Source organism: Staurois parvus, unplaced genomic scaffold (assembly GCF_062004578.1).
Source record: "Staurois parvus isolate SC_StPar_1 unplaced genomic scaffold, SC_StPar_1.0 ptg000264l, whole genome shotgun sequence".
Classification (NCBI taxonomy): domain Eukaryota; kingdom Metazoa; phylum Chordata; class Amphibia; order Anura; family Ranidae; genus Staurois; species Staurois parvus.
The window spans coordinates 11,610,001-11,624,140 of NW_028318060.1; the positions used below are offsets into that span (position 1 = coordinate 11,610,001).

At 42.1% G+C, this 14,140-nt stretch overlaps 1 protein-coding gene across 5 annotated transcripts in view; it reads left to right on the top strand.

Annotated features, from left to right (window-relative positions):
• The window catches only part of SENP6 (SUMO specific peptidase 6), a 154,491-nt gene that overhangs the window by 126,097 nt on the left and 14,254 nt on the right, over positions 1-14,140 (top strand). For all 5 annotated transcript variants that reach the window (XM_089681397.1, XM_089681398.1, XM_089681399.1 and 2 more), the window contains 2 exons: positions 7,745-8,163; positions 11,624-11,724. In XM_089681397.1, the coding sequence (XP_089537523.1) occupies positions 7,745-8,163; positions 11,624-11,724 (520 nt within the window). The remainder of the gene's footprint in view (positions 1-7,744; positions 8,164-11,623; positions 11,725-14,140) is intronic.

Sequence of the window (14,140 nt, forward strand, 5' to 3'; positions counted from 1 at the left end):
TGTAATTTCCATACCTGAGAGTACTTGTAAAAGATTACCCATGAGTGCTTTCCAGGTTCAGAGCCATAACACAGCCTTTCGAGTGTGACCCTGACTCTGAAGACTCTTCCTGAGTTAGGCCAGTTGGGCTGCAGCAACTGGAGCTACCTCACTATCCGAACTGTTGGGAGCCTTAAAGATTTCCTGCCACCATTTGTTTAACTGTGGTAAGGGCTAAAACTGAGGCACTGAGCGCTACCTTCATCTGCATGGTGGAGTGTCTCCCTGCATTCTTTTTCCTACCATTCCGTATAAGGGAAACCGTATCCTGCTGCTGCTCCTGCTTGAAGTCACCTCGTAGTTCTCCAGTCCATTTTCACTGCCCTCCTGCAGTGACCCAGTCAGTCACCTGCAGCCACTCGAACTTCATCAGTACCCGGAGTAGTGAGTTACTGAGGCCTTAAAGTATTACTAAATCCAGAACTCTGCATTCACTATATCTAGTCTCCCACAGTGCATAGAACATGGAAGTACAATTATTTTAGTAAATATAAACTGCTAAATACCTTTTCTCATCAGCAGTCAAAGCAGTCTTGTGACCTCTATCAGTGTCCAGCAGAGCACTGGTTGAAGCTTGGAGGAGGAGTTTTCATTCTCCTCTGAGGTTGCAGGACCCCTGACCCTCTGTCTGGACAGTGCTGATTGGCTCTGTGCTGATCACGTGCTCTCCCAAAAAAAAAAAACTCTAGCAATACACACCAAACTGAGTATGTGCAGCTTGCCTCCAAGGCTCTGCTCTATCAGGAGTTATAATAGAGACAGTAAAAGAAGGGGAGGATCAGAGAAGAGAGTATCAAACATCGTTTTTACACAATGCAGAGGATTGACACCTCCTATCCATGCAAGTGAAACAGGCCATTGTAAGGCTTCAAAAACAAATCAAATCCATCAGAGAGATAGTAGCAACATTAGGAGTGTCCAAATCAACAGTTTGGTACATTCTGAGGAAAGAAGAACACACTGGTGAGCTCAGCAACATAAAAAGGCATGGAAGTCCACAGAAGACAGCAATAGTGGATGATTGCAGGATCCTTTCTATGGTAAATAAAAACCCATTCACAAGGTCCATACAAGTGAAGGACACTCTCCAGGAGATGGTCCTATCATTGTCAAAGTCTACAATCAAGAGAAGACTTCATGAGAGCAAATACAGAGGTTTCACCACAAGGTTCAAACCATTCATAAGCCTGGAGAATAGAAAAGCCAGATCAGACTTTGCCACAAAAAAAAAAAAAAGGCTGACCAGTTCGGGAAAAGCATTCTTTGGATGAATGAAACTAAGATTAATCTGTACCAGAATAACTGGAAGAAAAAAAAGTGTGGAGAAGGCTTGGAACAGCTCATGATCCAAAGTACACAACGTCATCTGTAAAACATGGTGGAGGCAGTGTGATGGCATTACTTCTAGTGGCACTGGGTCATTGGTGTTTATTGATGATGTGACAGAAGCAGCCAGATGAATTCTGCACTGTTTAGAGATATATTGTCAGCCCAGATTCAACCAAATGCAGCAAAGTTAATTGGACAGCGCTTCACAGTGCAGATGGACTATGATCCAAAACACACTGCAAAAGCAACCCAGAAGGTTTTGAAGGAAAAGTGGAATATTCTATAATGGCAATCACCTGATCTCAACCCAATTAAGCATGCATTTCTCTTGCTGAAGGCAAAACTAAAGGCAGAAAGACCCACAAACAAAGAACAACGGAAGACAGCTGCAGTTAGAGCCTGGCAAAGCATCAGAAAGCAGGAAACTCAGTCTTTGGTGATGTCCATGGGTTCCAGACTTCAGGCAGTCATTGCCAGTAAATGATTCTCAACAAAATATTAAAAATGAACATTTTATTTATGATTCTATTTTTGTCCAATTATGTTTGAGCCCCTGAAAATGGAAGGACTGTGTATAAAAATGGTTGCAGTTCCTAAAATTTGTACATATTTATTTTCAACCCCTTGAATTAAAGCTGAAAGTCTGCACTTCAAATTCATTTGGGTTGTTTCGTTTTAATTTTTTCTGGTGGCACACAGAGTCAAAAGTATGAAAATTGTGCCTGTGTCCAAATATATATGGACCTAACTGTATATTGCACAACAATTTAAAAAGTTTGACTGCGGATACGTTTAGCCTAGGATCCAACACACGTTTCGAATGCATTAACATAGATTCTTCTACTTCAGGGATATGATACCATTCTATAATAATAATTATTGATAGTCAATTTTAACAAGCATTTTCATAACTGTTTAGCACTGAACCAAACCGTATGAGGTAAACAACTTACATAACCACCACAGATATTGAAGAGGAGTTTCACTATGTCAGGAGATGATTCCCCTCCAAAAATGGGGCCATCATTTTGGCGTGCAAGGACCATAGGTGCCACATCACAAGCACTGCCTTAATTAAGATAGATATATATATATATATCTATGTCTAATGATAAATAATGAAGAACTGAAAATACAAGAGAACAGCATCAATATAGACAAATGGTATGTGTAAATTGGTAGAAATTAGATGACTTGCATATCCCCTTATTTGATACTAATAGGGGCATAATATGTGTATAGGTCATAAGATGATCATAGAAATATATACACCCTTTTATTGAGTGTTCAAGGGGACAAACATACCAATTGGCTTTGTTGTCTCCTATCATTAGCACTACATAAACAATATCAAACTATTGAGGCCAAAAACAATGAAATATAAGAATGCAGATGTTGTACAATTGACTCCTAAAGTACAGAAAAAAAGCATGAATATCAACATTTGTTGCCCATGTCTTTTTCAACTCACCAGTAAGAAAATGGGATAGCATTCCTCCAAAAAATCAAGCTAGATTCTAATAGCTTTGCCTGGTTATTCAATTTGTGGCCTTTTATAGGGTCAATAATGGGTGCGATGTGTGTATTTCCTCCCAGAAGTGGAACATGTCCGCTAGAGAGAAAGATGACGCCCAATCTTTGCAGTATAAACAAAAAAGAGTGCTTGGCTGATTATGATTCCTTCATACTGGGCATGCTGAACCCCTTCAGTCTGCATCCGTTTCCTGAAGATCTTCAATTAGTAATGGCAGAATTAAAGGTGCTAGGGAACAGGATAACATGGGACAAACAGAGAGAATTCCACTGCAGGTCCTCAGAAAACGCCTAATCCCCTCAGGTTGATAAGTTGCCTTGTTCTGGAGCATGGTCTTACATTGACACCGACATAGCCCTCTAAATGGGGCTCCCTTACAGAGACTAAACATCCAGCCTGTTTGACTAAAAGTATAAATGTTTGCAACTATGTGTGATCTATTCCAAAGGCTGTCTCCACTTCTGGGATCATTGGATACTTATACCCATAAACACTCTTCTGCCTCTCTTCCCCCTGATTATCTTCAAGTGTTAAAAACTGAACTGCCTAGCACACTTCCATTTGGAGAAGGCTAAGGGGACACAGACATTTTAGGGGAGGTTACAGAGGATTTTTTAGTTCTAGAATTTCATGAAGTTACTACTTCGGCTCCTTAATACATGCTGGTTTCCTCGGACTAATTGGTTGAAGCAGTGCATTCTAGTCTCTGATACACACCTAGTGTTGCTCAGCCCCCACATATTGTTTTAAGCATGACAACGAAGGCTATTTTTAGGAAGCTTTTCCCTATTCTTGATCAAGCCAATTGGGCCTTATAAAATTGTTGATTCAAATGAGAGCGGTTTTTACCTGCTCCTGATCATTTTGATGCCTTGTTTGGGGGGGACGTGGGGATTTAAGAAGAAATGGACTGTTCCATTGTGGACCTACTGTAGACATTCAATCTATTTTTTCCATTTGAGGACCTCCATTTTAAGTATTCAGATGATAGGCTATTGGAGTCGTCCTTTTGCTTTTTTAGGTTCTACCCTGCATCCAGCTGTTGCTACTTTGTCAGTTGCCAAGACCATGGCAGAGCGACTGGAGAAATCAATAATGTTCTGCGAATATAAATGATCTTAATATTGCTGCAAGATTTCAACACTTGCCGTCAGCAAGGTATAGAAACCATGGAGAACATGATCTTTCAAATCTCCAGAATGTCCTTACTTTGCATATGTGCAGAATCCTATGGCTTAAAGCTTGGTAGGCAGACCGTCCTTCTGAAAGGTGCCTTTTTGTGCATGCTCTTCAAAGGTGAGCCCCTCTTTGGAAATACCCTTGAAGATTACATTGAGACTACTGAGGGAAAGGGTGGTTCTACTCCACTATGCTCAGTCATATTTCCCTATTGAATGGGCCTCCTCTACCATACAGACATGATCTTCTCACCCCCTCAGGATATCGTCACCTACCACACATCCTTCACTTCATGTCAGACCCTCTTTCCCTAAGCCCGCCAGACCTGCTCAAAAACCTTTGAAATAAAGGTTTGTCCCCATCCCTGTAGAAAGGGGAGAGATGGACACCTACTAAAAATTGCTCCACCTTATTGCAAAGATGTCCTGTTTTTTTATTTAAATCTGTTATTTTAGGGTCTCTTGCCATCCTCTCTTCTTTTCTAACTTCATGTTCAATAAATGCTGTTATTGGTACCATTCTTTCCATGAGAATTTCCCCCAAGTTCTGCTGGCAAACTTCTTAAGGACAGCCAGTGCCCAGCTTCTTCTGTCAAGGTCACTGAAAATATGCTCCCCACTAAATGCAGAGGTTAGCTGTATTACATGGAGCCATTTCTACACAGTTCCCCCTAGCCTTCAACCCTCAGGCATTGGCTTGAATATTGATAAGCCCTTTCTTCCAATATGTGGGTCAAGGGCTGCCAGTTTTATGAGATGAGAAGTTTTTCTGCTGTTGCCTACTCAAAAGAACTGGTCTTGAAACTAGTTGACTTCTTCTGCCCATTTAATGCTGGAATAGGTAGCATTTCCACTGTTTTCAGTACCCATTGTGTTTCCCCCCAACATGTGGACTGTAAGAGCCTTGGCACTTCCCTGTCCATCTCATCAAACATCTTCAGTTATGTGACTGCTCTACAAACTCTTGACTAGAGATTTCCCAGCATTTCTAATGCCCTAATATCTACCACTTAGGCACATTCCAACCTCTTGGTTGGATGTCAGGGACATGCAAATCTCTTCAGTTATACTCTGCAATCTATCACATAGTTGTCACCTAGTATGATGATAGAAAACCTTATCCTAGAAATGGTTTCTGGAAGAATGGAAACTACTCCCTTGAAATGGTTTCTGGAAGAATGGAAACTATTCCTTGTTAACTCTGACAGTCAGTTATACCTTGGCTACCCCTGTGTTCTTCCTGGGGAGGGCTCCCTCTTTCTCTTACACTACATAGGGTCAAAGTATCCTGATAGTTATTCAGTGCTGCTTCCCTAGGGTTATTCCTTTTTGCTTTCTTTTAGGTATGCACCAACAACGATACCAGTATTGGTATCTGTGCCGATACTGAGTATTTTCATGGACACAAGCACTCGTGAAAATGCTCCAGATAGCCAAAACTGATACTTCGCAGTGCAATTTGCTTCTATACAAAATAAATGCGTGCAAATTGCACTGCAAAGAATAGCATGCGATTTGAACAGGAATGATGCAATTCCTGTCCAAATCGCAATGTAGTTTACCCACCGTTCCTGTGTGAATCCAGGCTTGTCACACAGGATCGGTGCAGGAAACTTCCCTGCACCGATCCTATACTGCTGTGCAATGAAAAGCTGCTTCACAGGTCTGGGGATTTTAAATATCCTCAGCTTTCTCTGCAGGGATGACACTATGGCTAGACTTTTTTTTTTTTAATTGCTCAGCACTGTGATAGTGCTGACCAGTCAGAAGCCATCTTGCCCTCTGCAAGAAGAGGAGAGAAAGCTGTGGGGACTTCAAATCCCCAGGCCTGTGAAACGGTTTTTCATTGCGTAACAGCATGGGATCGGTTCAGGGAGGTTTCCCGCACCACTCCTGTGTGAACTCAGGCTATGACAAGTCTGGGTTCACACAAGAGCAGTGAGGAAAGCGCATGCGATTTGGACAGGTATCTCACTGCATTCCTGTTCAAATCGCATGCTATTTCCACTGAGATTTGCGCCCATTAATTTTGCATGGACCCAAATTTCACTGCAAAGTATTGGTACTCTGTATCGGCGAGTACTTGACCAGAAGTATTGGTACTCATACTCACCGATTTAAAAAAAAAAAAAGATTTGCCTTATAGTCAGGACTGTTCTTTACGGTTGCCTGCAATGAATTTCCTTGCCAACTGACACCACTTCCTGTTCTTCACAGTGCAGTCCTTCTATGTAATTTCTTTTTCTTGCATTGGTCCTTCTCAAGGATCATAAGATCACAACCTGTTTTTCTGTTTGAGCTTCTGCTGATCCTTGCTTCGCCTGCAAGTTTCTTCTGTTTCTTTTTGGGTCCATTTACCCTTTTTGTTCTTTTCTGGGGATTTGTTGCTGCAACTTTGACTGTTTTGTTTGCTACCCCTCAATTTATTTGGGAAGGGCTTGTGGTTTAAGAATTGACTGCTGTGTCCTGTACTGTACAATTAAAGGAAACCGTTCCTGCCCCTTTTTTCTCTGTGACCTCCTTACTGTTTACTAAAAAGAAAAATTGGAGCCTCACTGAATGGGCAGCATTATATGGCTAAACTGGAGGAGGTTCCCAGCAAAGCTTTTGCCAGTGTCAAATCACCTGAAGGTAGCAACATATAACCCATGGAATCTACTCCTGAACTGTACGTAGTATATGGAAATCCCATGTATATCAAAATTCCTGTTTTTATTTTTTGGAGTTCTTGGAGGGACACAGGCCTTCCTCTGGGTTTTGTTCAGGCCCTTAGTACTGCTTTGTCACAGAGGTATGCTGGGTAGAGGATGAGTTATATTGGGCAATAGCTTATGATTTTTCTGTTTGCTAGTGTCCAATCTTCCTGTAGGTAACAGTATAACCCAACTGCATCTGAATTCCTGTGTCTCTCTATGGACTCTACTGAATTTACTGTAAGTGTAGGTTCACATTTGTACAGTTTCCGTACTGTCCCTTGCACCTTTTTTAAAATCATACCTGCATAGAAACTGTATGGTCCTGTTTGTTTCTGTGTAGAATTAATGGCACCACCACACATCTGTTAAACAGCAGTGCGAATTTCTGCAGATGTGGAAACATGTAGCGATTTACATGCAGTCCTGCCCCTGCAGAGATGTGAATCTAGGCTTATGGGAAGTACAAAAATGTCATTTTCTCCAGCCTCCAGTGTTTCAAACTTGTCAGATTGGTGGCATTTAACAACACAGTAGTGTCTGATTGTGTGGACTGTGGTACTTGTACATAGATCCTTTCTGGCAGTTTTGAAATTCTAAGTGTCAGAGTGGTGGTGCAATATACAGCTCCCAGAGGTCTTGTAAATCGGCAGTGTCTCTTCTCTCACGGCACTAACAGGAAGGCAGCTTTCCAGCCATCCATCCACCTGCTTTGTGCACTCCATGGATTATTCACTGTGGACTTGAGCACTGATTGTGTTTGTTTAATCACAAGTTGTACTAAAAAATGATAGGCTAGTGAGACTAAATGGGAGAGATGTAGGTCAACCTTTTGCTGTACCAGAAGTAGCACTATAAAAGTTCACAGATTTGTTGAAATGTTTTAAAAGCATAATACCTATTACACAAACCTAGATCTTGAGCCTGTGTAAAAACGGCCTCTTTTAGTGACATTTATCTTTGTTTTCTAGGGCCCACTGGTTTTTAGCTGTAATATGTTTTCCTGGTCTAGAAGAACCTGTGTGTTATCCGAACCGTTACTACCAAGCTGGAACTTTGCAGGCTACATCAAAGGCAGATGACAGCAGAAACTCTGCCATCCCAGGGGATTCACAGGGTTGCCTGCAAGGTTCTTCCGCCAAGTCAACTGTAAAGAAAACGCCTAACAAGAAACAAACCCTTGCTCCAAATGAAGCATGTTCTGGGACTGTTGAAAGTGACACATCTGGGACAAGACGAAGTCACTGTGTAGGAAGGCACACCCTTAGAAGAAATGATCAGGAACAGCAGGAGACATCAACGCTTAAGTCTCTCTTTCCACAAACAGACTCCAATCCTAAAAATGTAAATGGAATAACACATGAATGTAAAACACCATTAAAGCATCTTGGTAAGTATACTATGTCATGGAGTATTCTTATTAGAAGAAGCAGCAATTGTTTTAGATCACAAACTCGTTTTTTAGATAGTAAAGCTAACCCTTTACTGTGACTGATCAACCTTTCCTAGTGCATGTTTGTTCATTGGAGACTGAGAAGGGGAGCTTTCATTTCAGGATATTTAACAGATTCTCTTTAGTATAACTGTATACACAACAAAAGTAGCAAGCTGGTCTCTCCATCGTCCATTGAGGTGCTCAGGAATTTAGAAACTGCCTTCCACAGGTTACAGCAATGGCAGGCAATTGCATACCAGTCCGTATATAACCCCTCCTCTATCCAGCATGCGTTAAGTTTTTTTGCTACTGCCCTAGCAGGTTGTACACCTTACTTTTCAGCTCTGAAGAAACAAAAGTCTATTTTTTGCTTGCCTTTTTTTCTATGTGTAATTTTGTCCTCTGCATTATCGGGGTCTAGAGCCATGGCACAGCCTCAAGTGTTACCCTGTCTCTGAAGATTCATGTTGTAAGAAAGGCCGGTTGTGCTGAAGCATCAGGGCCACTGTACTACCCTGCATCTGGATAATCAACCTGCTGTTCTAGGTCTTACGTCTTTTAGAGCTGTACAGCTTTTTGCTACACCTGCTTTGTGTCCTTTTTGTGCACATACTGGAATAACCTCAAATGGTACTGGGCCTCACCTGACAGTGTGTCAGAATATTTCTCCGTTGATTTGTAAATCTGGTCAGTGCCCAGTATGGATGCACCAGGGATCCACTTTTAAAGAAAACACCCCTAAACAGGTTTAAGATGTACTCCCTTTTCAGGACTTCACTGACAGTCTAATTCCCTCCTTAGTCAAGTGTGAATGAACTGGCTTGGCCTTCTATCCTGTGTTAGTAGTAACCTTGATCTGCCAAACTATGTCGGAATGGGTAAAATCCCTAAAAGAGATCCCCCCCATTGTGGAGTTAGACCCATTTTTATAACTCAAAGCTTTAGTTGTTACAGCCTGGTACAAGCCTCAAGTCTCACATGGGACTAATGTCTGTACAATTGTGTAGGGCACTCTGGCTGCATTCATCGGATTTGGTCATCTGGCAGATAGTACTTACAGGCTTTCAGCACCTAACTCCCATTTAGGCCCTACTGCCTTGAGTCAGAGGCCAGCTAATCTTTCTGATAGGCCTCCTGTTTGAAGTTGCGCTTCCCTTACTGTAAGTGAGAGTCCTTGCGTAGTTTGCCTCCCTAGCTTCTGGGTTCTCAGCACACCTGTTTTTTTTTTGTCACATTAGGTAATTCCTTGTGTATTGCATTTCTTTCAGCTGCCCTTCATGTCTCTTCTTGTGCTACTCCATTCTGTGGTCTGTCTTACCAGGCCTTACTGGGTTCCCTGCAACCTGGGATCCACTTTTCCTGTAAAGGTGAGAACTTTGTCTTCAGAGTTGTATCCCATCTGCATTTACCCTTCTTTCTTTAGGAGAATTTTACATCCTGGGATACTGTTGAATCTCTTGTGGTAAATGCTACCCCTCAGCATTTTCCTCTCTCCAGAGGGAGCTCTTGATTTACAAGGTTGGGAAGGACCAGTTCCTGCTGCTTTTCTTAACAAGAACCTGACACTGGAGGCATTTTCTATTTTGTAAAGCACTGGACCTTCTATCCAACTTAGTTGTGCAACGCTTAGATGACCTTCCTTAACCACAAAGACAGGCAGCATTGGAGCAGGCACATGTCAATCAACTTGCTGGAGCCCCACCCTCAAGCAAACAAAGAGAGTCACATGGGGCAGCTTCCAGAGGAGAAAAGAAAAAAATGGGGAACCAGGGAAGCTTGCAGAGCAATGTGCAATGACAGTGACCATATAGGAGCCAAAGGATCAGATGCCACTAACAGTAGGGAAGTCCATGGAAAAGAATCAACCAGGTATTAACGAATAAGGAAAAACTGTATGCTGGTGAGTTTTTGCACACACGTTTAGGATATACTTTTGAAGAGATATACATAAATATAGTTTTTGGGTTTATGATACTTTGTGTATAAAGTTAGTAGTTTGTTAACCGCTTCCCCGCCGCTCTACAGCAGATACACTGCTACAGGGCGGCAGTGGTGTGCAAAATCATGTGTATATACCAGGGGTGGGCAAACATTTTGACTTGAGGGCCGCAATGGGTTCATATATTGGACCCGGGGGCCGGACCAAGAGTAGATGAATGATGTGTATGTGTCATCCATAGCAAGTATAGTAATATTCCCCCATTGTAAGCATAGTAATTAATCCCCCATATAGTAATTCATCCCCCATAGTAATTCATCCCCCATATAGTAATTCATCCCCCATATAGTAATTCATCCCCCATAGGAATTCATCCCCCCTATAGTAATTCATCCCCCCTATAGTAATTCATCCCCCCTATAGTAATTCATCCCCCATATAGTAATTCATCCCCCATATAGTAATTCATCCCCCATATAGTAATTCATCCCCCATATAGTAATTCATCCCCCATATAGTAATTCATCCCCCATAGTAATTCATCCCCCATATAGTAATTCATCCCCCCATAGTAATTCATCCCCCCATAGTAATTCATTCCCCATAGTAATTCATCCCCCATAGTAATTCATCCCCCATATAGTAATTCATTCCCCATATTAATTCATCCCCCATATTAAGTCCCCAAGTCCCCCCTGTGTCAATTCACTTACCTTTGCTCCGCGCGTTCCTCTCGCCGTGTTCCCGCGCCGTTCCGGTGTAGCATGAAAATCTGTCTCCTATGAGGATCTGTCCCCCTAGACGTATCTGCGCATGTGCCAGTTTCAGGCATTAGCAGCCGATCAGCGATCTCCGGCACATGCGCAGATACGTCGAGGGGGACAGATCCTCATGCTACACCGGTCTTCACAGCGGACTGTGAGAGGAGCCTAGCTCCGCGGGCCGGATTAAAAGGTCCGCCGGGCCGGATTAAAAGGTCCGCCGGGCCGTAGTTTGCCCATTGCTGGTATATACGCATGATTTTGCATTTCTGGGTAGGGGGCGCACGCGAGCAAGCCCTACCCGCGCCGCCATTGACAGCCACGGCTGTCAATCACGGGGTCCGTTAAAGTAACACAGCACCGTAACGCAAAAAATGGCCTGGTCAGGAAGGGGGTTAAATCCTCAGGAGGGCAAGCGGTTAAAGCAGTGGACACCGCTGTCATAAAGTTTGCTCTTTTCAGCAGCCTTTTAAACCTTTATTGTGGTTACTAAATTGAGATCATTTTACAAAGCAAGATTATACTTGCATCCCGAAGAAGCCAGCTTACCCTATACCTTCTCCTGTGTATGGAATTTTAAGTTGTCACATATTCTTTACAGATGTTCAACCGAACTGCAGCAAGTGAATTGTATGAATGTGGTTTCTGTTTCATCTAGTATTCACTCCAAATCCAGTCCATGTGACCTACTTAAATTGTGTTTTATCCCACGCAGATGGTTTGCACAGAATACAAATAAGCTATAGTGATTCACCAGATGACTTGAAAAAGAATGAAGAGGAGTTCATAGATTTTTCAGATGACCAAGATAATCCGGTATGTGAAATAACTGTAAAGTTTCAAAAACATTTTTTTATTTGCAGCACAATTGAGTGTTGAAATAACTAGATATATACACACACACTATATAAGCCATTTTTGTAATTTGAAGTTGTCAAAAGTAATATTTCTATTTCTTTTTGCAGCCGCAATCATTATCTAAAATTGAACAACAAATGTATAGTTCTCATTTCTGTACCCATGAAATGACCATCCTTTACATTGTGAAATGAATGTCATCGCTTGCTTGTTTGATTGGCTGAATGATTTTTCCACTAGTTATCCCCTGATTATAGCAGGTAGAGATTTTCATTTGGCACTGAGGAAGTAGGAAGTTAATGGCATGCAAGTAAGCAGAGCAGATAGAGCAGAAATATTTGCTTAAGTTTTGTATATTATATAACTAGTCTGGAAATAATTTAAAGTCCAACTTCGGCCATTTGTTTTTTTAGATAGCCTAGGAAAGAGTTTAAATTTCTTTGCATGATCCATTTAGGGATATTTTCTTTCACTTTTCTGCCCCTGTGATGTTTGTGCAAGAAATGGAGGGTATAGTCATCTTTGAGACAGGCAAGTGCACACACCAATAAAGAAAAAAACCTTTAGTTGTCATAGATTACAGGATAGTATTCACGACTGTAGGGTTATGTTGCTCCATTGAGGTGATTGAACACTGGCAAAACTGTTAGAGCTGCACTGCATAACCACTCCCAGCAGGCCTCGTATTTTTTTTAGGAGACTGACATTTACCAGTGTACTTCTGTAAAACCAGCCTGTCAGGTTTTTCCCGATCGATCAGTGCAGTAGGTTTTATCTGGCAGCACTGGTCCGTGTATATGGATGGCAGGGATATCTCCCTGCTGTCAGAACACAATAGTTTAACGGGAAGGATCCCCCCATCCACATGGAGTGTGTGGATGGGGGATTCGGTGTGGTTTCTTTCTTTTTTTTTTTTCTCCTCTTTCCGGTCAACCTGCTAGTTGAATGAAAAAAAAAAAAGATTAATGCATGGTCTGCTTTACTTTGAGCAAGTTTCTTTTATACCTGCAGAGACCTTATGCGTCAGTTTCCATTCTTTCAAATCAGTTGATTGTTGGCAAAGCCAGGGGGGGGGGCCTTACTGGGACCCAACGAGAACATGATGTGGGGACAGCCTGTAACCTCCCTTTGTGTACTGGATACTGTATTAGGTGACCAACCCTCAGTACCAGACATGCTGATCAAATGAGAGCTGAAGAGTGCTCCACAGGTCCACGTCAAAGGGTCTCACTTCTATGGTACCTTGTTCCTGAAGATCCCAGCAAGAGTTTACCCAGCAGAGGGAAGAAGTCTCTGTTCAGTTTTTGTGTGATCCTGTGTACATTGGGACCCCACCAACCACAGTAAGTCAGGGCCTCCTTTATGATCTTTAATAGGGGAGCCCCTGAGTGTATTCTACAGGGTTATCGACTTCCGCGTTATCCAAGAAGGAATCTAATGCTACCAAATCTGACTGTTCTCAGCCTAGAAAGTGCCTTCACTGCTGCAGCCCATTTTATATGGGTATTTTTATTGTTTTTCCCGACAGTCACCTATGGTACTGTTACTCTTTTCCCCACTTTGTTTTCAATCCTGTCATCATTTCCCCCCCCCCCCCCCCCCCCAAAGCTACAAGATCTATGCATTGTGCTGGCTCAGCTCCTGTCTTAAGAAGTAGTAGCTTTTGTCCCAAAAGAGAAAATGTTTTAGTGGTGTTACTCAAACTTTTTTACAGTTGCAAAGCCAAACAAGGCTCATAATAGATCTAAAGGTTCTCAACACCTTTCTTCGGGTACAAAAATTAGGTTTTGAATATAGCAGGTCAGTCATTGCCTCACTACAGAGAGAGGGTTTCCATGCTTGGATGGATATCAAGGATGTTTACTGGCATGTCCCCGTCTTCACATCACCTTGCCTTTTTACTCACAAAGAGTTCTCATTGTAGGTTACTTCGATAACGTTCTGCTGAGGTTAAAGCATATACTGCTATTACACTGTGGATCTTCAAAGTAGCATCCAAAAGTTTATTAAAGCAATCACATCACAGGAAAGAATTGTGACATATTGGGGCCACACACGACCCCTTCATCAGGCATGTGATAAATGCAGAGTTTAGTACAGTAACATGTGAAGTGTAATTCACCAATCACAAAACAGAAAAAATAGGGCTGACCTCTGACATAATGATGTCTCAAACCCACCAAAACGATGTAAATAGCAGTTATGCTAAGTCAAAGTAAAATGCAAAAATAGGGACCCGGTTGGATTGCACTGTCCATGCACTTCTACTTTACTTCTTCTTTGGACTCCACTACCTAAAAGCCCTTAAAAACACTGCCCATGCTGCAGTATATTAAAGTGACCCCCTTGAGGTATGTGGGTAACCTTTTGACGC